This window comes from Aedes albopictus, chromosome 2 (assembly GCF_035046485.1).
Source record: "Aedes albopictus strain Foshan chromosome 2, AalbF5, whole genome shotgun sequence".
Taxonomy (NCBI): domain Eukaryota; kingdom Metazoa; phylum Arthropoda; class Insecta; order Diptera; family Culicidae; genus Aedes; species Aedes albopictus.
The window spans coordinates 189897296-189922153 of record NC_085137.1 but is presented as its reverse complement, the minus strand read 5'-3'; the positions used below and the strand labels follow the sequence as shown (position 1 = coordinate 189922153).

At 40.9% G+C, this 24858-nt stretch overlaps 1 protein-coding gene across 6 annotated transcripts in view; it reads right to left on the bottom strand.

The window, feature by feature from the left end:
• LOC109408110 (kinesin-like protein KIF21A) overlaps positions 1 to 24858 on the bottom strand; it is a 181858-nt gene that overhangs the window by 30405 nt on the left and 126595 nt on the right. For all 6 annotated transcript variants that reach the window (XM_029873554.2, XM_029873553.2, XM_029873550.2 and 3 more), the window contains 5 exons: positions 17975 to 18113; positions 1666 to 1749; positions 1301 to 1537; positions 705 to 1170; positions 378 to 580 (listed from right to left, as the gene is read on the bottom strand). In XM_029873554.2, the coding sequence (XP_029729414.2) occupies positions 378 to 580; positions 705 to 1170; positions 1301 to 1537; positions 1666 to 1749; positions 17975 to 18113 (1129 nt within the window). The remainder of the gene's footprint in view (positions 1 to 377; positions 581 to 704; positions 1171 to 1300; positions 1538 to 1665; positions 1750 to 17974; positions 18114 to 24858) is intronic.

Genomic DNA, 24858 nt, shown 5'->3' with positions numbered 1-24858 from the left:
CACATTTTCAAGAAGATATATAATTTCCTTGTTAATTATTTAATAAGCGGTCCCATCATCTATGTTCTTAGAGGCTCCAATCACCCTGTTACCTAAAGCGCCGCGTGACGTGATTGCATCGCCACTTACCTACGTCAGGTGCATGTCACCCTCTGCAAAATGCCTACTAAATTAATCGTTTTCAAATTCCTAGCACTTCATCACTCGCCACAGTGTCAATCAAATCCAACACCCATTCCGCAAAACCGGAACGCGTCTGATGGCAAGGAACAAAAGCAAAACCGCAAAAACATTTAACCGTTTAGCTATAGGAGCTGCTGCACCTTCGCCAGCCGCAGCACCCTAACAGCGTGTGGTTGTCGTCACCCGATACTAACCTGCTTGTACTCAACCAGCTCCAGCTGTAGCGCAGCAATTTCACGCCTCAGCTGTGAGATCGTACGCGAACTCTGGTCCTGATTGATTTGTACTTTGTTTTTGATGTTGCGCGCCCGGTTGGCGTACTTGAGCGTGTTGAGCGTCTCCATGAAGTCACGATCGCTCGGCGACACACAGGCAATCATGATCGTTTGGCTGTTTCCTGCAAATTGTACAACCGATTGAGAGGGTGATTGATGAGAAAGTGAAGACGGACAACGTTGGTTCAGAACCCGAACGGGAGAGAATAGAAAACGTGTTGCAGAAGATATTTGATTGACTCTTACCTCCCAACGAATCCTGCAGTAGTCGCGTTAGTTTAGAGTCCCGATAGGGAACATGCGAGACCTTTTTGGATTGGTCACCGAGGGCGGATATCACATTACCGAGCGCCAGCAGGCCACAGTTGATTGAGATTCCTTCGCGGGCTCTTTCTCCGGTAGCGCCGGTTCGTTTGAGCCGCTCCGAACCGGCCAAGTCCACAAAGTGAAATTTGGATGTGAGCGTTTCCAGGTCCCCTTCCGGGTTGCCACTTTCCTCGGCACTCATTACCCGCTGCCGTCGGATGAGGATTGTGAAGAGAGCATGACTGCGGGACGATTGTTCGTTCATCTGGGTGGAGGCGGTTGTCCGGGCCAGTGCACCCTGCTGTAGACACCGAAGCGCATCTTGTGGTCCGGTGAGGGGCTGGATGGTAGCACCGGCTACCGATATACCCCCACTGGCGTCCTCGTGGATTTTGAAAAGGCGGCCCTGGAATATGAGTATATGTCAGGCGATCTATTGAGTGCCATTCTAATTGAATCCTAAAGAATGTCATTTGAATCTAGCAGTAACTTCAGAAACAAATACCCTCCCTCACCGCTCATTCTTCCATACATACCTTACTGTAGGGATCGAGCAGGTCGATGATTTCCTCGTTGTACAGTTCCATAAACTGTGCCGCCACGCTGAACTGCAACGATCCCAGATAGACCCCGTCCTCGTCGTAGGGACTTTCCTGCAGCTGTGCAATGCCCTCGAAGAGATGCCGAACGGCACGTGGGATTATACCCTCTTGCAGTTCCGGAATCTCCCGCTCGAAGCCGGTTCCCATTGTGTAGGTTTTGCCCGAACCAGTCTGCGTTGAAGAAGGAGACATACGTCAATATTTATATTTTTTTTTGCTCGATCGTCGTCTCTCGATTGGAGACCCCAAGTGGGTCGCGCCAAATGTATACGCCGTAAATAATAAATCGTCCGACTTACCTGTCCGTAGGCCAGCACCGTTGCATTGTAACCTTTCAGTGCGCCTTCCACCAATTTCTCGACACAGCTGGCGTATACGGAAACCTGATAGTGGAGGAGAAATAAGATAAGCAAAAAACCGAATTAATCCAATATGCTAATTGCTAAGCAGTGGAAACAGGCGACAGTATTACGTAGAACTAATTCAACCTACACCGGGCACTGCTGGGGTGTTTAAAATAAGCAAGAAGTTGTTCAACCGTCCTACAATTGTCAGGTATGTTGGGGCGTTCTGAAGAATTATATATTTAACTGGACATGATCGAAGAAGTCAAATAGATAGCTACTGGTTTTGAACCACATTTATAGTGGGTCTGTCTGTATAAGGATTGAACTGATCTCGTCTAAGCTGAATAAGTAATCTCATGATTAATTGCTTTAAGTTTTTTTTTTGTTAGCCAGTATAAATTTACAATAACACTGTTTTTTACATCTTTAACATAAGGATATATTCATAAACCAAACTAATGTGTATGTAAGTAACTGCGCGTTTCAGACCTATCAATTGACCTCTTTTCTTCTGAAATGCTTAGAATGCATTGTGGATTATCACATCCGTGATGTTCACCTGGCCAACGTGCCTCTTCATGTGAACCACATTGCCTACTAATCTGGTAAGTCTTTTACACAAAGTTTAACAGTGTCATTTCCAAAGCAAAATCAAGAAATTGACATACACAAAGTTTTTTTTGTCTGTATTAACGAGATTTTTAACCCTAGGTTAGTGCATCTCGGGACCCACGCTTTACTTCCCTTCCGAAGGAAGAACTCACAATATGTGAGTATGTCAGGAGTGGGATTCGATCCCAGGTCCTCGGCGTGATAGGCTTGCGTTCTAACCACCACACCAGGTCCGCTCCTCTACACAAAGTTGTTTATGATATCGAGAAGGCATTCGCTTAAAAGCAATCTTGTTTGGATGTTTTTTTTTTTCTTAGATATCGAGAGTGCTTTTGACAACGTGCCTTTAAATGCTATACTGGAAGCCGCACGGAGTCATTGTATATCTCCAATGGTTTCCGATTGGTTTCACCAAATGCTCAACCATGTTCTAACATTGCTCAATGGGAAAAAAATAGATATAAAACGCGAATAAATGGCTAAAAGTCTCTATAATAAAGACAAATCAATCAATCAATCAATCGCGAATAGATTGGAATGATTTTTGACACAAACTGCAAAAACCTCTATAGTTTCAGATAAGGAAGGTGCCATTCGTGACACGATGCTGGAAATCAGTGCATTGAGATCGTCTGGCCAGAAATAAGAATAATAATAATAAGAACAGGCATGGCACTATCATTACACAGTCGCACAAGCTCCTCAGCTTTGTGGACGATATTGATCTTATCGGCAACGATCGGATGGCAGTGGAGAAAGCTTATGCTCCTCTGAAGAGAGAGGCAGCGAGGATGCGCTTGACGAATAACTCTACCAAGACGAAGTACTTTTTTATACATGTCTTTATAGCTCTACATTTCCACTGGAACTTGGCCTACCTTATTGCAACTTAGGAGTTCTTGGAGCATTTCCACAGTTATTAATTGAAGGACTTTCTTTACCGGCCATTGCATGGATTTGTATATTGTGAGGCAAGGACATTACGCCCAGGGAGTCAAGTAAATTTTTTCGACCGGAAAGAAAAACGAACCCGTCGTCTCCGGATTGGCTTTCCATCCATACCCAGGTAACCAAAAAGCAGTTAAAATGGCATTAATTCGGTACTAATGCGCCATTAAAGCAGCTCATTAAATGCTTTTTTGCCGTATATATGCCATAAGTGCTAATTAAATGCAGGTTTTGGCAAGATATACGGCTGATTAAATGCTTATCCCTCCTATCCCCCAGATTGTCAAAAATAAAAGCAAATATTTTTCCCTGTCCATTTTACTGCTTCTCTTTCTCTTCTTTTTTTCTCACTCTCCTGTGGATCTTTTGAGGTGTGGAGCACGTTCTGAACTGCTGTTGTTTTTTTTGCTGATTTCGGCCAAATTAAGATTTGATCCCTCGATCCTCGAATTGACGATGGTGCTGAACCGCGCTACAGAGTAAGCTATAGATTATTAGATAGTGTGCGTTGGATTTTTGATCTATTGAAAGCTTACACAGGCAGTTCGTTAAGCTATGCACTCGGCAAGTGCTGATTTTGCCAAAGCATGTTTTTCCCATTGATTTTCTTCGTTGATACCTATATGAATAGCAGTACATGCGTGGAACGTAAACTATAAAGTGGAAATATGTTGTGGTTTTAGCACAGACAAACAGACGTAACACTCTTCAAAACGGCTTGGCACATGCATTTAACGATCAATTAAAATTTAATTTGATTTGCGCGATCCTTCCACCAGAGGCGCTACTGTTTGATCGCTTTGACGTTCGCCAGTGTACACGTTGCTGAATGATGCAAACGAAAATTACAGGCAATTTGTGTAGTGGTGTGCGTGTTAGACAAACGTCGAATCGAAATCCATCATGGCCGACAGTGTCTCGCGCGGTTCTACCAACAGGTGGCAGTGTGCTCATGAAAAAGACATTGGGCAAAAGTTGTTAATGAATTTCTTCTAAGAGTTACGTTTGTTTGTCTGTGATTTTAGCATCATTCATCTCTCTTAGCAATTTTATGGCAGTAAAGTAGCAGTTATGATGCCTGTTAACCAAAACTTACCATGCATTTGAAATGCTACCCAACTGCTGTCAGATTTTAAGTAGCATTCAAATTGTTAATACAGTCGACTCTCCACATGTCGATGTTCTTTATCTCGATACCTCTCCCTATCTCGATGGTTTGGTCAGTCCCTTCATTTACATTTTACTTTTCTACATGTAGATATCTCTTTATCTCGATGCGATCTCGTTTGTTTTTGTTTTAGATTTTCTCTTTGTAAGTCGATATGCCCGTTTTAACAGGATGCTAGATCTCGTTTCTTTAGTACAAAACATTCTAAGTGACATCTGTTTGTTGACGGTTTTCCCTAGTTATGGACGATTTTTCAATCTAGTGTGCATTATAAATTTATTCTTGAATTCGATCTCTCCCTATCTCGATCTTCAATATCGTGATGTAGAGAGTTAAGTGTATATGTATAGGGCAGTTTAGCAGTCGAACTGCTATGATACGGCAGTAAGCAGGCCAAATGCCAATATGAAACATAAAAAAAGCCACTAAACTAAATATTGATTGGTTACCTGGGTTGCCTTAACCACTAGGCTAACTGGATACTCCTGAGAAAAATTTCTTCTAAGAATCCTTTAGCTTATTCTAATTGATATTTTTGAAAATTCATCCTTCCTTTAAGTTCTTTTGATATTTCTCGAGGGGTTCTTTCGGAGATTTCTTCAAACATGTTCTTGAGATTCTTTTAGATAATCTCGAAGAATTCTCGCAGCTTTTTTTAATTTCTCAAGGAGTTTCTACTGGAATTCAAATTATTTATTTAGATTTTTCGGCATACCTTGAGAAGTTTCTTCCAGGGCTTTAACAGAGAAACTTCTGAAATACCGCTAGGAATTCGTCCAGAAAATCACTCCAGGAGTTCTTCCATGAAATCAATTAGGGATTCCATTGAGATTTTCATTAGAAATTCCTTCTGAAATTTCTCCGTGAACTTGTTCTGAGATTACGCTTGATCATCTCTAAGAATTCGATTAAAAGTTTTTGTTTGTCCAAGAGTCCATTCTGAAATTTCTTTCTGGGTCCAGGGGTTTCGGGGTTAACCAGATGTCCCTTTTGAAATTCGTTGGAATTCCGGGATTTACCCAAGAAAAATTCCTCCAGAAATGCTTTCTGATTTAGCAAATATATTAAATTTTTATAAGGGCTGTTTGCAGTTCAGAAGGAATTTCTCGGCCTATCTTGATGCATGAGAAATTTCTTGCCTGAATCGCCCAAGAAACCGTTTTTCTTCCATCGCAGTACGCAGTTGCGAAGAAATGGCAATTCAAATGGCAGTCACCCTAGAAAGTTTCTGCCAGAAATCGCCCAAGAAGTTTCTTGAGCGATTCCTTTTGAACTCGAAACTGCGCTAAAAATATAATTGGATTTACCTAAATGTCTGAAATTCCTCTAGGAGTTTCTCCGGCGTTTTCTTCAGAAGTCTGTACGGCAGTTTTTCCAAGTTATTTTTTTTTCTGAAATTCCTCAGGAAATTTCATTTGATATAACTCCAAGGTCACCTGGAGGAAATAAAGCCTGCGCACTTTAGAATCGGTACGCTTTCTACCGGCTGCAGATCAAAAACGGTTTAACCTAGAAAAAAATGTTGTAAGAAGCAAATGAAGCTTATTTATTGTATTTTGTAGGAAAAATATGAAAAAAATGAGTTTTTATTTCTTCAAGATAAAATTTTGACCTGATTGTGAAATTCATGCCATTTTATTCTGCACAAACCAATGATCGTCAATATTTTCAAATTTCACAGCTTACGGGCTGATATTTCAAGAAGAAACAAAATTATACTCATCAAACATATGCTCAAAACAATTTACGACATTAAACTCTTAATAAATATGGTTTACAAGACCATAATAAACTTATAGCCTTAATGTCCATTCACGCTATATTCAAAACATAATTTTACTCAAACTAATTTTTTATGAAAAAATATTTCCTGAGATCGTTTTTTGGATCTACAATTCCCCAATTCAAGTGGCCCAACTTAATTCATATCGAAACCTGGATTATTTTTGGAATTATTAGCAGTTTTCCCTCACAGTAGTCGGAAATTAACAGTCGTAAGGCTAACTCCTCATAATTAGCCTAAAATAAGATAGTTTTCATGGTTAAAACACTGAAAACCATAGAGATTATGGAACTATAGATGTGATTCTATGATCACAAATAAAAAACTTCTAAGTAGATTCAGTTTTATTAAAAAAATAGTTAGATATTTCACGCCATCAAAATACATCCAATGAATTTCGTCAGCAATAGTTCATACAGCTTTCAAGCCACGATTATTTATATTGTTCTGCATCAAATCATTGGTTTCTTGTATACCAATTCTATTCGTATAGTATCCTTCCCGTATGCGTATTTGCCGAACTAAAGCTTATGCGAAAACAACTTTTTTGATCTTAAATATCTATGCAAGTCTTTGATTTTCCATAAAACCCTTCAAAGGCTTACCATAGCTAAAGCATTGTCCAGTTAGAATCCGGACGCAAAGGATAATTTATTGTGACGCTCTCAATGATCATAATCATATTTTTTTTTACAGCAGTCTGATCATAAACAAGTCCTCTATTGATGGTGAAAATTTCATCGATTTTCTTGTTACGAGTGAAAAGTTATTTCAGATTGAAGACAAGTGAAGGAAAAAAATCTTGCACAAACACGCTGAAAATTAAGCGTGGTCAGGTACGACAGTCGCGAAAAATGTTAATGTTTCCACAACCATTATGTGTGATGTGCACAGATGTTGTTAACCATGCCATGAGGAAGTGCCCAAGGAAGATTGAAGTTTATGTTCATGGATAAATCTGCTTGGAATTCCAAGATTTGCCAGGAAGTTCGAGCTCTGGACATCGTTTTCTCACATCACGATTTTGACACCAAATGTGTACAAAGATGATAACCTCAAGAATCGCGTGCTGTTTTTCAAAAATGCACACAAGGGATCTGTAGAGGTTTGAGCTAATTTGGTGAGCTATCACGACAGCCTGAGATGTGCAGTGGTGTCATCACTGTTGGGTAGTGTTTATTAACGAAAAAACACTCAAATTTCGCTTCTTTGGAATTCACTGAATAGCCCTTAATTTCGCAAGAAGAGAAATATTTGGTAAAGTTTCTTTGGAATCCTAATCAGATTGGTAGAGGGTCTCAGGACACTACAGAGATGACCTGATTGTTAAACAAATCCGCCGAAGGGGTTGATGTTAAAATTTACTACCATTGTGCAGATTTTTAAGGAAGTAATCACGGAAAAAATGAGAAAATGTATTAAAAATTTAATTGAATAATTGTAATGATATTTTTCCATGAAACTACAGTAAATTATCTTTGTTTTGAGGGCTTCACCTTTTCTGTTTGTCATTCCATCTCTCAGATATAAGTGATTATCTGCGTCCGGATTCTAACTGGACAATGCTTTATATTGGAAATTTTAAAACACTCATGGAATATTTTACCTCCCTTAATCAACAATCATAATACCAAGAACTATTCCATACTGCGTAATTGATGGGTTTGGTAATTATTTATTCCTACACGAATCTTGAATCTGACAATGATCGGTTTTTACTCAATGTGTGCAGAAAAAACTGGCACTATTTACGAATTCAGATCAATAGTGCATCTAAAAATATAAAAACAGCAAATTTTATATTTTTCCTACAAACTACAATAGATAAGCTTCAATTGCTTCTAACAACACTTTTTTCCAAGTGACACCGTTTTTGAGCGGCAGCCGGTTGAAAGTGTACCGATTCTAAAGTGCGCAGGCTTTAATCCCGAATCTGTGCCTGAAATTTCACCGAAGTATCTTCTGGGATTCTCCAAAGAGTATAGGAAATTTTTCTAAAGCTCGACCAAGAGTTCCAGGAGGTCTTCCAGTAGGAGACGTCTAGATCTTTTTGTACCATCCGGATCTCTTGCGAGCACCAGCTTTGCAGGTGCTCCGCCACACGCCGTTCTCCATAGACAGGGTTGTTACGAGAAGGGTGGAAAAAAATCCGCGCCAAATCCGCGCGAGCCAAATTTGAATCCGCGCCAAATCCGCGCGATTCTGGAATCAAATTCGCGCCAAATCTGCGAGAGTGTGAAGATAAAATTTAATTTGTGTTTTTTTGCTTTACGTTATTGAAGAAATCCTTCAAACTGGAATGGACTAGTTGAGTGCTTGATGAAGAATGAACTTTTGTTTTGTAAATCAACGCAACTCATCTCGATTATTGTAAGCTTTCTGCTTGACATTGAAAACTCCCGATTTTTTTTTGCTAAAAGTATCCCTTAAATATATTTTAACCATTTTTTTATAAGAATTCGTTAGACAAAATCTTAGGAGAAACATGCCCAGAACTAAGTACTGGATTCGTGGGAAAAATATTTAAAAAAAACTGGTGAAATTTAAAAGGAAACTGAAATAAATAAATATATTTCTGTAAAAAAAAACTTTGAAATAAACAGAACGTGGAGACTTTCTTTAAGTATTTCTGAATATTTTTGGAGGCAGTATCCGAATCCCAATTTTTAAAAGAATTTTTAAAACCGATTAGGGAATTTGAATTTGAGAGTATCCTCATAAAGAATTCTTATAAAATCACTTCGATTTTTTTAGTAATGCCTTAGCAATTCTTGAATGAGCCATCAGTGAGGAATTTTCTCAGGAGAATACCTGGAAAACATCCCTTACAATGAGTAATCACTGGGAAAATCCTAGAAGCACAATGTTGAGAATTTGAAAAGTTTACTTGCTGGAGTTCACTGAAATTCTTACAGGGTTCTCCTGGATTTATTAGGAGTTTCTCTTACAATTCCTGCAGTAATATATCCAGGAATGCCGGCAGAGATTCCCCAGAAATTTTCGCTAAACTTTTCAGTAACAATTCTTGCAATGATTTATATGCCTTTTTCAAAAGTTTTCTCTAGGATTCCCCTCAACTGGTTTTTCCCGAAATAAACTACACTCTTAAAAAATTAGGAATTTACACGTGACGTAAACCATCAACGTACGTAAACATTTCATGACTGAATGGCCAATTTGACTCAATTTTACATCCATCATGTAAGTTCGAGTTGGTTGCACAAGATGTCAACAAAACTATCTGACCAGATAGGTAGAAACAGTTTTACATTTATCGTTTGTCTCACAACTCGGTGATACAGCCGAGAGGTATAGTACGTGCCTCTCAATCAGCGGACCAGAGTTCGAATCTAGTTCATTATTTTATTTACATATGTTTTATCTCTCGTTTCGGCTCTAGCGATTGCTAGCTCGACTTTATTTGTGCTAGAAGACGTAAATTTGTGTCAAACGGGCCGCTCCTTTTATGTGCATCCAAGTAAACTTAAATTTACATGATTTTTTCTAAGAGTGTAGGTATTTATCTAGAAATCTCTTTTAAAAATATATAACAGGTGACTTTTAAAATTGTACCGGTAATTCGGGCAGATTTTTTCGGAATTAGTCGTTCGGCTTCTGATGAATGGAATTCCTGGCAACAAATTTGATTTTTTTTTGAGAAACTTGTGTTCTTTGACAGTTGAATTTAGATACATAACACACCCGTAATAGAAATATTAGAGGAATTGTTCATAGAAATATTTTGAAGAACTGATGAAAATCGTAAAAATGAAAACTTGCTCTAAATTCTTCACTAGCACACAGCGCACACTGGAGTAACAGGGTCCATTTCCTGACCAAAAAGTTTTAACACGTTTTTATGGTGTATTATGTAGGTACTAGCGATAAACTTTTGAATTTTGATATTGAGGATGCATTTTGGATTATAAATAGCCATATTAATCCACGTAAAGGTCAAAAATGATTTCTTATAACTTCGGTAAGAGCAACGTATGTTTTCACCCCCAAAAATCACTTGAATCGTCATTTTTTATTTTTTGAGTTCAGAGAACTGAAAAATAATTATATTTCCATAAAATTTATTGTTTGGAAACACGGGTCACCTCATTTCAAAGTAATTCTCCCAGAATTGTAAGTGAAATTCTTTTTTTTTCATCAGTGAAGATAATGTGTTTATGTCTTCATCAAAGGTGTGAGGAATGTCATTATTAGAAAACTTGTTGAACAATTGTTCTATCTGCTCCATTTTCGGAGATACGAAACATTATTTGTGAACGACCCCTTAAAATCAGTTCATATGTTGTACCGTGCTGTTTTGTCGTTTCGTATATCTGTAACTTCGGAAGTAGTAGTCAAAACTCAATCAATTCAATACAATTACAATTTCCCGTAAATTCATATCGGTTGCCAAAATTTCAGCCAAATCGGCTCACTAAAAACCGAGTACCATATCGTCAAACTTGGCCATTTTGTTTAAAAAATGACAGGTGGTCGTATTTGTTGTAAAACACTGTATATACATAAATACAATGGCATATGTAGGACCACGCATAACTCGTGAACGAAACGTCCGATTCGTTGGCTTTGTGACTTGGACATAAAACGTTAAAAAACGCAGTAGGCATGGCAAAGTTTGCCGGAGACAGCTAGTTTAACATATTTTTGAAATATATCGACTACCTGCTACTATATCCAACCTGGCAATTTAACCCTTATGTGGCCGACAGGGTACCCGGGTACCCAGCTCTCATTTAAAATACATGGTGTAGAAAAAAGCAAAAAGTTTGCCGGACACATAACGGACAAACAAACACATTTATTATTTTATTATCATTTGTCGATAATCTTTCAATTATATCGCTATACACACTACAAAAATCAATTCCGCGCCAAATTCGCGCGAGGGCCAAATTCCATGGGTAAATCCGCGCCAAATCCGCGAAAATCGCGAAATCCGCGAATTTCGCGAAATCCGCGCTGTTGTAACAACCCTGCATAGATGATCCTAAGCACCCAACGCTCGAACATTTCGAGTGCTTGCATGTGCATGTCCTTCTCGAGCATAGGCCTGGGCTGGTACGCGTATAGAACCCACCGGTTTTATCATCGTCCTGCATATGTGGCGGTGAATCTTTTTCGATCGCTGGTTCTTAGTGTTATATGTAAGTGTTACGTCTGTTTATGTGTGCAGAAAGTTTCATAAACTCTTGTTAATATCTTAGTCATATTCTGTTGGCATAAACTTGTTTGGCAGTTTTCAATTGATTCAGAAATTGATTAACTGTCCTTAACTCAATGCTTTGATCCCCATTTTCCCCTACCATTCAGTTAACACCAAACAAAACGGTTTGAGCTGACTGCAGTCAGTAGTAGCCTAAACAAGCCAGCATGTGCAAACATTGCACTTTTTCGTCGTTCGCATCAAAACAAAAACAACGAGGCGTGGCGTTCGCTGCTGCACTGCTGCAAGTTTATAAACTAGCGTGATGCCAAAGCCCCCCTATCTAAATATAGGACCGCTTCAAGCACATAAAAAGAAACATAAATAGCGGTCCATAGTCGGTCGAGAACTAAGCACCCAGCTAATAGTTTTTCGCCGTATTTACGTGGGTTGTGCCAATGCGTGGTTCACATGAACTAATGCAGAGGTTGAAGGCATGTACAGTGTTGAGCGGAATTCTATAATTCGTCTTAGGGTGCCGTTATAGTTACGCGTGAGAGTGCGAAGCCGCAAAAAAGAATATCAACAACAGCAAATCCACGAAAATCCTTTGGACGCGCACTCTCACTCTCACTTTGAAACGGCACTATGGCAGCGCCGTTACAGTTTGAACAATTCTGTGAAAATATACCGATTAAATAAAGAATACCTAGTCCAAACAACTACTAATGAAGACCAAAAACGAATCAAATGTTTCCCATATGTTGGCAAATACTGTAGACTTCCGTATGAAAACAAAGAAACCCCGTTTTCGATTTAAGATTGGCGCGAATCTATCCAGCACGTATTTACCTAATAGCGTGAATATCCGGTTTTCGCCAACTCATGTTCTACCGAACAATATGACTGGCAAAAGTGGTAATCGCGGCGTCCAAAAAAGCAACGTACAAATGATTCATATAGTGCCGAATTCGTGGCTCAGAAGTTTCGTTTCTTTGATAAGAAATACACTAATTTGGTTTAAATGGTTTAACAGAAAATTTCCCTCCGCACCAAAAATTGTCTAAGATGCCACTACAAAACAGTTTCAAATCACAGTAGAACACACCAACGATTCAACAGTATCAACACAGTAGTGTATGCTTGCAATGTATTTATTCGTTCAACAAATTCAAAAGCAACTGAATCTTTATTTCAGCGCCACATTCGCTGGATCCAGCAAATCCGCCTCAGGTTTCTCCTCCTCAGTCGATTTGCTGTGAGAACCAACACTTCCGCCGCTAGCCTCACCGCTTTCACGTTTCTCCAGCGGACCCACGGAGCTAATCCGGATGGATGGCCTCACCATACCGCTTGGTCTTGGCATTTGCGAATCCGTGCGCAGCTGCTCATGCTCAAACGATAGGAAGTAATCTTTGCCGACAATTTTCGAAATCGGAGTGTCCATGTCAATCCGGCCGTCCTGATCCTGCTTCATCAGGTACTGAATAAACGGACAGGCACTGTTATCCGTTCCGTAGTAATACTCCATTCCTTGACTTCCGGACCGCGTCGTTTTTTGCTCCAATCGGAGATTGCTGATCTTGGTCTTGATTTCCCGTAGTGCCTGCTTCACGGGTTGCAAACGATCCTGGTGGAACATCAACGCGCGAGCTACCGGATCCTTCGGGTAGATGTCACTCAGCGGCTCCTGTTTTTCTTCGGTTTGCGTTTCGATCTCCGTAAGGACCGGTTTCGGAGCCTTTTTGTAGCGCAGGGTTGTTTTGACCATTTTCTGCTCGTTTCCGATGTTTATTGGGATGTGGAACGTTGATACCATGGCTTGCATGTTGGGATCCTCGTGGTACTGCGGCTCTTGTGACTGCTGCCTCAGCTTGGGGATCACCGGAAGACTCATCTGAGCTTGCTGCGGGGTCGGCAAAATGGACGAAGACGTGATTTGGGGAGGCGACGGAGCCGGTTTGCGAAGTTTCACGATTGCTTGCAGGGGGATTTTGATTTCGTTGACATCACGATCAATTTGAAACACGGACCGTTTCAGATCCACCTGGCAGTTACGATCCGTTCCGATAATTTTGGCGTAAGCTTTTAGCTGAATTTCGATGGTAGCCATTTTGGAGGGTGCGAAATAAAACTTTCCAATCGGTTAGTGACAGAGAAAATAGTCAAGGCTTGCTATTTTGTGTGTTTTTTGCATAGTGGGTAAAACGTGCGATCATTAGGCCATATGAATAAAGCTGAGTAAATACTCTTTACTCAGATCTCTGTGAAGTTTCACAGAGATTTGCTCCACGGCTTCACATAGATTTAGTAAAGAGTATTTACTCAACTTTATTCATACGGCCTATTGAGTAACTTTTGGTTAAAACAAAGTAAATATAATAAAAATGATTATTTGATCGGCTCTGATATACCCACATCCCTAGCCTTTCAAACGCATACAGTTAAATAAATAAAAAAGCTCACTGAACTTCAGAACGCACCAACCAGTTCATAACTACTCCGGCATAGGGCACTGCATTGTTTTGATTTTGTATGGGATTTTGACGTTTCTTGGCCTTGTTGTTTTCAAAATTTCTGTAAGAGTGAATGAGAGGGAGAGAATTTCATGCAGTGCCCTATAGCCCTATAGGGCAGTGCATACGGCGGTTGCTATGATAAATTTTTCTAAGTCTTTGACGTTTTGTGGCCTTGTTGTTTACGATTCGGACTTAGAGAAATTTCGTTGGCTTTCTTTAGGCAGTGTGAATAAATTCAAAAGGTGAGTTTGCGCGCACTGAGTGGTGTGCTAATTTATTACTTACTGCCAGAGAGTAAAAAATTCGAAGATTGAAAGTGAAGATTGACATTCTCATTTTCTCATTCGTGTTTGGTCACATTCATTGTCAGCTGAATGCCTCTCTTTTTTCATTCAATTCTCTGTCACGAATATTTTTTCGCACGTCGTAAAATGTCCAATTTCTGTTAACAGACGCACAATCCGACTTAATGGATAAATAGAGAACATCATTAATATTCTAATTAACTACTATACACAAGTTTTGAGGTCATTGGAAGTATAATCGGGAGTTACGGTCCAGTTTTATTTGTCAGTGAAAAATGTCAGTGACAGAAAAATGAATGAATAGGTGAAAAAATTCATTCACCAAAATGAATTTTATTTTGATCCCTCAGTTGAGAATCTTCAAAATTCACGTTGAATTTCACTCATTGAAAATGAAAATTTTAAACTCTGTTACTGCTAAGATTTCACCAAGAGCTTCTCCTGGAATTCCTTCAGGAACTATCAGCGGTTCTGAACTAACAATGTCCATTCCGGTATCGCTGCCCACAGGACTGCGGAACGACGATTCACGTCGACAATGTCAAGTTCCAAATTAACTTGGATGTGCAGCAACTTTGAAGTTTTGGGTGATGGCCTCCGACAACAGATTTATCATCATCGAAGGGAATTCGAGTCGAAATTATTCGACGAGAAGCAGGACAATCATGGCTACCTAAATCTCCCAGTGCTTCATTCAGCGCTACACGCTTCCACCGGAACACGATTCCAACCAGATCAACTCGTTGACGGCATCTTGACGATTTCGGCTCCGAAGCGGGCGGTCTCGGATGCGGAAGGCCACAAGTCGATTCCGATCGTTCAGACAGGTCAACCGCTGAAGAGAATCGGTGCCGATGTGCCAATCACGAGAAGAAGGATAGCATTGCCCATGTATCTTAGTGGAGTGGTGGTCGAGGTTTTGCTGTTGCAACAATTTGCACGGTCAGGACACTTTGTTCGCACAGTACTTGTTAATGTTTAGCTGAATAAATAAAATTTGTTAGTGATTGAATTCCTTTCGGAGTTCCTGCAGGAATTTCGTTCGCGATTTCTCCAGTTCTGTCATGATTTCTCCCAGAGTTCTACATGGGATTCCTCGGGGTGCACCTTCACAGATTCATTTAGGGGCTTGTTTAGGATTTCTTCATAAGTTCCCTCTGAGATTCTTTCAGGAGGTCCTACCATAGACTAATTTCACTCTTCTGACATCCCTAATAAGGATCCAACAGGGATTCCACTACAAGTGCTTTCCAGGAGTCATTTCTGGGAATCCTCTAGTCTAGGATTTCCAGGATAACTCTAGGAGTTCCTTCCCAGTTTTTTTTCTGAGATTCTCCCGGGAATACTTCCAGGGATTGTTACATAAATTCCTTCCGTAGTTTCTCCATAAATGTGTTCCAGGATTCCTCCAGGAGTTCATTCTGGTGTTTATGAAGGTGTTCCATCTGGAATTCTTCAAAAAGTTCTTTCTGGAATTTATGAAGTTGTCTCTAGTGGAATTTCTCCAAAAATCCTGCCTGCATCCAGAAAATCCTGCTTTCAGGAAATGTTGCTTTCAGGAATATTTTCCAGGATTCCTTTAGGAACATCTTCCGGGATTCTTCTATGAACTTCTTCTAGAATTCCTCTAGGAGTTGCTTCACGGGATCGTTACATGGTTATTTGTGGAATTTCTCCATTATTTCCTTCTGGAACTTTCCAGAAACTTCCTCCAGAATTCCTCCAGAAATTACTTTCGCAACTTCTCCACGATTTTTTTTTTAGATCGCTTCAACAATTCCTTCCAGCATTCCTTCAGGATTAGTCCAGGAGTTCCACCTAAGAACACCGTGTAGGATTCTCCCAGCAATACCGTCATGGATTCCTCCCGAAACTCCATCTGTGCTTCCTCCACGAACTTCTACCCGAATCCCTTTAGTAACTGCTTCCAGCTTTGCTTTAGGAGGCCTTTATGGAATTTCTGCATATCCTTATGCAATTCCCCCAGGATTTTATTTTGAACTTCTCACAGATGTTCCCAATGGTAATCCTCCCGGAGATATTTACGATATCCTTCAAGAAGATTTTGTCATTGGATTTCATTGGAAATTCCTCAAGGAGATCCATATAAAATTCTTCAAAAAGTTCCCTTTAAAACTTCTACAGAAGTTATCCTTGAAGAATTCTTCCAAAAGATCCTTCTGAGTTTCCTCCAATTATTCTTTCAGGAATACCATTTACCTTGTGGAAACCAGAAAAAAAACTGCCGAAGCCATTCGAAAATGAACTGGAAGAATCTCAGAAAATACGCCCATAGAAATCCTTGTAGTAACTTCTAGATAAATCTCAGAAGGAACTCCCAGAGAAATCTCAAAACGAATTTCTGGAGGAGTATCGGAAAAAATAAATAGATTTATTTTTAAATATTAAATATTAATAAATGAATTCCGGTAGGAATTTCGCGAGGAGTTGCTGGAGAAATCCAGGAAAGCACTACCGAAAGAATGCCAAATTGAATATCTTAAGGCTTCCTTAATATTAAAACTCCTGGAAGGATCCAAAAGGAACCTCCGATGGAATCCTGAATAAACAACAGGAAGAATCTCAATGAGAAATCCCAGAAGGAATTCCCGTAGGAATCCTGGAATACACTTTTGGAGAAGCGAGGAATTCCTTGGGTAATCTCAGATGAAATTCCTAGAATCCCAAAACTCTTGGGGAAGGAATTTTCTGGAGGACTTCTGGCAAGAACTCCAAGAGGAATCATAGTTGGAACCGTTTAAGGGATCTTAGAAGAAACTCCTGGAAGAATCCCAGTAGGCATTTCCAATGGAATCCTAAATAAATCCTTAGAAGAATCTCAAGAAAAACCCGCACAGATACAGCAGAAGGAATTCCTGGAGTATCATACATTAATTTTCTGGCGAAATCGCGAAAAAAAAATCCTGAAGGAATTCCGAAAGGAATCTTGGAAGGAATTCAATCACTAATCATTTATTCAGCTAAACATTAACAAGTACTGTGTGAACAAAGTGTCCTGACCGTGCAAATTGTTGCAACAGCAAAACCTCGACCACCACTCCACTAAGATACATGGGCAATGCTATCCTTCTTCTCGTGATTGGCACATCGGCACCGATTCTCTTCAGCGGTTGACCTGTCTGAACGATTGGAATCGACTTGTGGCCTTCCGCATCCGAAACCGCCCGCTTCGGAGCCGATATCGTCAAGATGCCGTCCGATGAAATCGACGAGTTGATCTGGTTGAAATCGTGTTCCGGTGGAAGCGTGTAGCGCTGAATGAAGCACTGGGAGATTTAGGTAGCCATGATTGTCCTGCTTCTCGTCGAATAATTTCGACTCGAATTCCCTTCGATGATGATAAATCTGTTGTCGGAGGCCATCACCCAAAACTTCAAAGTTGCTGCACATCCAAGTTAATTTGGAACTTGACATTGTCGACGTGAATCGTCGTTCCGCAGTCCTGTGGGCAGCGATACCGGAATGGACATTGTTAGTTCAGAACCGCTGACAGTTCCTGAAGGAATTCCAGGAGAAGCTCTTGGTGAAATCTTAGCAGTAAGTAATAAATTAGCACACCACTCAGTGCGCGCAAACTCACCTTTTGAATTTATTCACACTGCCTAAAGAAAGCCAACGAAATTTCTCTAAGTCCGAATCGTAAACAATAAGGCCACGAAACGTCAAAGACTTAGAAAAATTTATCATAGCAACCGCCGTATGCACTGCCCTATTATCAATCAATAAACGCCTAAATTAACATACCTGTGTTGCGTTTACGTCGAACACATAATCGAAGGTGAAGGCCTTATCGGAGCCCAGGTAGACCTGGGGTTCACCGGGTGTGACCTGGGTGCACACCCGGCACATGTCTATCAGCTCGCGCGGTATCTGTGGCCGGATTCTGCAAGAGAAAAGAAACAAAAAAGAGAAACGAAATTAAATGACAACGAATTATATACATTTCTACTTTCCCATACACTCCATTTGCGAGATCCATATGCGGTATAAAATGTATGGAGAAATAATCGATTATAATTTATAGAAGGAAACAAAAAGCAACGGCTAATTACGGTCGTGCTGGAAAATTCATCGAGCGGAATGTGAATGGAGTGGCACGTTTTTGAATCGAGTTTTGCTTCCTGCCGTAGGGCGCATTTCGCTCATAGATCAGTCGGTGCCGGTAGGGATATAAGGACCGTCGTTGTCGTCGTCGTCGCTGGTGGTCACAATTAATTTGCATGTTGGAATACATGAACATGTAGTAGACTGAGTGTCGCTGAAGTATGCCCGGTGGCTCGGTAGCTGGTTTGTAATGTTGTTTGTTGTCGGATTAATTCATGCAAATTAATTGAATTAGCGGTCAAATGTATTAAGGTTCATTAGCCAGTGTTATTTGTCAGGGTGAATTATAAAATAACAAAATTTGTTTATTTAGCAGAATCGTGTGTAGAATAATCTCGAGAATGTTTTTTAAACAATCTCGGAAAGATATTTCCTAAAAATACCAAGAAGAGTTTCACTAGAAATCTCAGGAAGAAGGTTCTCACTGAAAACTTCTCAAAACATAGGATTTCCTAAATTTTTTGTATCCCTCAATTTCTGGATGACATTCAACCGATCTATTCTGGCGGGCGAAATAGGATTCACTACAACAAACCCGAATAAAAAGGTAATGTCTGAAGGACCAGGTCGAAAACCCTAAAGGCAGGGGCTATGATTTCACTCTAGTTCTGTACACTCTAGGAGGATGGCTTTCCAATCTTAAAAAAATATTGCTATTTATATCTTGTCCGACGTTTTGGTCTGTTTGAGATCTTTTTCTGGGACTCGTATTTTACAGATTTTTCGTCCAGCGTGGTTCTTTTATTTTTATTTTTTATTTTTTTTTTATTTATTTATTTTTTTTTTTTATCTGTATTAACGAGATTTTGTACTTGCCTCACAATATACAAATTCATGCAATGGCAGGCAAAGAAAGCCCTTCAATTAATAACTGTGGAAGTGCTCAAAAAACACTAAGTTGAAGCGAGGCAGGCCAAGTCCCAGTGAGGACGTCGAGCCATAAAGAAGAAGAAGAAGAAGAATTAACGAGATTTTTAGCCCTAGGCTAGTTCATCTCGGGACCCACGCTTTACTTCCCTTCCGAAGGAAGAACTCACATTTTGTGAGTTTGTCGGGAGTGGGATTCGATCCCAGGTCCTCGGCGTGATAGTCAAGTGTTCTAACCATCACACCAGGTCCGCTCCACGAGCGTGGTTCTGTGGAGCGTTTAAAGAAACCTTTTTCAAGTGTCGGCAACGTCATCAATACCTCAGCATGATCCGCCAAGGGTTCGACGCATTACCCGTGTCAACACCGAAGCTCCATCAGTGCAGGAGATAGAAACAGCCATCCGTAGCATGAAATCGAACAGGGCCCCAGGGGTCGATCGCATATCAGCTGAGATGCTCAAAGCTGACCCCGTAGTATCAGCACAACTACTGCATCAATTATTCTGCAACATATGGGAAACCGCAACATTTCCAGCCGACTGGATGCAAGGTGTCTTAGTAAAGGCACCCAAAAAGGGTGACCTGACTGCATGCGATAATTGGCGGGGTATCATGTTGCTGTATATCGTCCTCGAAGTCCTCTACAAAGTGATCCTTAACCGGATACAGGAGAAGATTAACGCAACTCTCCGACGGCAGCAATTCCGACAAAGCAGGATTCCGTGCCGGACGATCCTGTGTGGACCACATTGTCACGCTCCGTATCATCCTGGAGCAAATCAATGAATTCCAAGAGTCTGTCTACCTGGTGTTCATTGATTACGAAACAGCTTTCGACCGTCTTAATCACGGAAACATGTGGGAAGCCCTCAGGCGCAAGGGTCTCCCTGAGAAAATCATCGGCCTCATTGAAGCACAGTACAGGGCATTTTCATGCTGAGTACTGCACAACGGAGGTGTTTTGTCCGATCCCATTCGGGTCGTTGCTGGAGTGAGGCAAGGATGTGTACTGTTCCTCATCGTAATCGACGAGATCCTGGTAGGTGCGATTAACCTTGAACCAAATCGTAAATTGTTGTGGCAGCCCTCATTACCATGGAACACCTAAATGACTTCGAACTGGTTGATGACGTTGCTCTGATATCTTAAGCACTCGATGATCTTGCCAATCGCTCCTCTGCGGCAGGTCTTACCATCAACGTCAACAAGACCAAATCGTTGGATGTAAACACGGTCAACCAACCCTTCTAGCTTTACGGTAGCTGGGCAATCAGTGAAGAATGTTGAAGGCTTCCAATATCTTGGTAGCCAAATGGCGGCCGATAGCGGCATCAAGATCGACATAGGTCGGATTAAGAAGGCAAAGGCTGCTTTTGCGAGTTTAAGAAATGTATGGAAAACAACCAGATCAGTCGTCGCACCAAAATCCGAATTTTCAACTCGAACGTGAAATCTGTGCTGCTATACGCCAGTGAAACCTGGTGTGTATCAGTGGAGAACACGCAACGGCTGCAGGTCTTCATCAATAGATGCCTGCGGTATATAATTCGATCATGGTGGCCTCACAATTGGATCTCCAACGTGGAGCTTCATCGTCGATGTCAACAAAAGCCGATAGCGACAGAAATTCGGTAGCGAAAGTGGAGGTGGGTCGACCACACTCTACTCAGGGGAGGAAACCAAATCTGCAAGCAAGCGGTAGATCTGAACCCAGCAGGACATCGCAGCGCAGCCCCAACAACGAAATCAAGCAAGTCGATAGAAATTTGACCTGGCCAATGGTCAAGGCCAGGATGGAAATCTTTCAATACGGCCCTCTGCACCACCATGGGTGCCCAGGACTGAAAGTAAGAAGGTAAAGTTTTACGATACGACTGATGAGCAGCGAAACTGATCTGATATCAGAAGATGTTTTGCTGTCTGTGGTTTGAAATATGTACCGTTTCATCTACCACAGGACCCCACCGTTTCGGTACGGAAAAAACTATATTTCTATTACCGTCCTTACGTCGTCCTAAGCCTCATTTTGGAAAAGGAAGTGGCCAGAATTGGCCGGAGCCTTGGAGAATGAAAGGAGAACAACGCAAAATCATCGATTCCGAACACTGTGCAACGGCAACCATTACCATAAGAAAGGTGAGGTCAGGTGGTTGGCTAAAAAAAGGAAGATAAGCTATTAAGAAATTGGTGGAAGTAAAGGACAATGAGTAGATAAAACTATTGTGATTGTGATAGCCAGATTTAAAGAGGAGTAAGAAAGAAAAACAGTGGGAGTTTGACTAGTGAATTGCTTGTGGTTTTCCCGGGCCTCTAGTACAAAAGTTCCCTGTGCTGCGTAAAATAACTCTGCATCAACATGTCTAAAGGGTCTAACTCGTTTCGTAAACAAACATTGTTTCTGACGCTGTAGGGTCTATCTCGATCCACCCACGCATCTGGGGGCCGTTATCAGAAAGATCTATCTTCGCTCTTTCTGATAACGGCCCCCAGATGCGTGGGTGGATCGAGATAGACCCTACAGCGACAGAAACAATGTTTGTTTACAAAACGAGTTAGACCCTTTAGACATGTTAATGCCGAACTGTAGGTACGCCGAACCTGAGATAGTTGAATCAGGAAGTCTCTAAAACCCTCCCCAACTTGCCCGTGTAGTTGCCAGCTTAGAATAGCACTACGGACCCCCTGTTCCGGGGGTAAAAGTCCACCAAACAGGGAACCCCAATCCAAGATGTCAGGCAAACCGTGCTGATGGATAAATGGTTGAGGGGGTTTCAAAGATGCTCGATCATTAACGGAACTCGCAACGTGGGTAGATCACCTTTTCGTGTTGCGTAACGGAGTAAAATTGGAATATGCGTTCTGGCAATACAAGGAATCATAGTATTTAGTCCTTGTCACTGGCATCGTGGTGGCTTACGGTCTCTGAATAAAACTATACAGATAAAAAAATTTACGTCATATCACCTGTAACAAAAGGACCCCGTCATATTACACACATTTTTCCATCAGTTTTAAAATTTACAGGTTGCTCTCAACATGAAGCTTGTGTTCAACATTCCATACAAGAAATTGTTTAATGTAAAATTCAGTGAGATGGAATAGAAACTTAAATGTCAAATTTGTTTACGTCGGGTGTAACTTTCAGAAATTTTTGCTGTGTAAGTTAACCAACTTTACTTTGCAGATAGTTAAAAACCTCGCCGTTCGAGGCTAAACTTGATGCAAAGGACATCAAATCGGGTTAGGGATCTATGCATGTACTAACTCTTCAAAGACTGGTAAGTGCTGGTATGCAAGGAACATACTAGAATCCTTATTACTGAACATATTTTCCATTATCGGAATGGCATTGCTGCTAATGTTAAAACCCGGGTTCTAAACTTGCTACTGGGAGAATTTAGTAGTAAAACAAGGATGATGCTAGGTTTTCGATGCATGGCCAATTATCAGTACTCTTGTTTTGTTTTCTATAGTGCTCCTGAAGCACATAAGAAAACAAAACAAAAACTGTATCAAAATCGATACTTTATGGCAATTGAGTAATGTGACATGCACTACACTAAGGATACGGGTAATGTCACAATAGATCTAAAAACTGGTCGCAGTGACATCCCCGAACAGGAATAAAAAATTTAATAAAAAAGACCCTCCCCTTTACATACACTACCCGTCATAAGTACAGACTCACAAAAAGTATTGCAACAATATTGCATCACCCTGACTCACCTCGATATCTCCAAAACCTGAGGACTACAGGACTGCTGTCTTCAGGAAAGTTATTCAGAAGACCAAAAGCAACAACTTTCCTGAAGGCGGCATTTTTGTAGGTGTTCTGGTTTTAAAGATATCGAGGTGAGTCAGGGTGATGCAATATTGTTGCAATACTTTTTGTGAGTCCGCTTCATCTGGCAGCGCTGCCTCGAGGATCTGCGCTATGCTGAGGCGATATCCGGTTGCTTCAGTCGAACAAAGTTGTACTGTGGTGGTCGCCGGTACCGTACCTTGTTGATGACGTAGAGTTTTGGGTACAGTTTGACCATCATCATGTAGTGGCTGAAGTCGATGTTAGCGCCGCGGTAGGTTCTAATGATAGGCGGTGAACTCTAGATGAGTTGTAGGCTGTTTTGGTTCGTCAGCTGAGCTCTCAAGTGGTCGGTCTAAATTCTTACTTCTGGCCTTAGGTCTCTTAAGATGGTTTTGACATCTTGGCTAGGTACCGATCGTTCTCGAGTTCTACCTGCGCATAGCATGCGTCCTTGTCATCATCAATGCTTCCGAAGTGAGGGTGCATGATTAGTTTATGCTGAAAATGAAGAATCGGTCCTTGATCCGCACATTCTTTCGCCGATCGGTCACCAACTGATCACACGAATACAAACCGAGACCATTGGTTACGCAGCCAGCGTCGAAACAGGATTTATGATTGGAAACTCACTACGTGAAACTGCTGATCCCTCAACTTCATTGAAAGCACCTCCATACTCGCTGATCTACTGTAGATTGCATCCGTATGCATATCGTCGATAACGATGGAAGATGTTCCCAGCTCGCGTGTATTGCGGTAGATGATATGAATACCTCTAAACGTTCGCATCATGGATCCTGTGCAACACACTTCCTGCAGCGCTACGATGCCAAATTTACGGTCTTCAGTAGATCAGCGAGAATAATGATGAAGTTCAGAGATCAGCAGTTCCAGGTACCGAGTTTCCAATCGCAAGTCCTGTTTCGTCGCTGGGGACGTTGTCAATACTCTTGGTTCGTATTATTCTGTTGCTGATTGTCCATTTTCCAGATCTTCTTTACGGCTGGTTCGCAGGGTTGGACCATAATGCAGAGTTGAGCTTAGAGTCCTTCCTTACCTGGCCATCGAACGTCGACCAGCCGCTTCTATCATGGGGAACAGACGCTGTTGTGACTTGTGAGCCGCTCCTCCTGAAGAATAGATGTTCAGGTTTGCAGAAGCAAACCCACCATCCCTGTCAGCCTACGATCAAAGTTCCCACCGGGGTTGGTCATCCGATCCTCTGTGGTAGTGATCTCAGTGGGATCTGAATTACACATTACACAGCCTTTTCCTTGCCAAGTAAGAGCACAATATTTTATGAATAAGGCGAAAATGTTTCGTCCATCCGACTTACTTTCATCGCATAGAGTAGAGTGGGGCAAAAGTTCGAGTGGGGCAAGAGTTTCTTTTGAAGTTTTTGAGCTCAATTAAAATTATTTCTTTCGGGTGTCAAGGTTGTTCGAAGCCTTTTTAAAAAAGAGTCTTTCACTCCAAAAATTATGAAAATTGATCAATATTTCGAAAAGATATGACAAAATGTTGGTTTTTGATCAAAAAAATGTAATATGCGATGGTCCTTTCAACGCATGGATTGGAACTATAATGAAATCGAATTCGAAATTTTATTTTGGGGCGTAACTAGGTATATTTTAAAGATGCTTTAGCATGTATAACTTTTTGCAAAAAAGATTTGGAAATCATATTTTACACATAGTGGGGCAAAAGTTCGAATTGTGGGGCAAGAGTTCGAGTCATGTGGCAACTTGAGGTAAAAACCTAAAATTCTGCCAAATATGCGTATTATCTCTAAGAATGATGGAATTTGTGAGAAAATTCGATCTAAGTTGAAAAAAAAATGTTGTTTTATT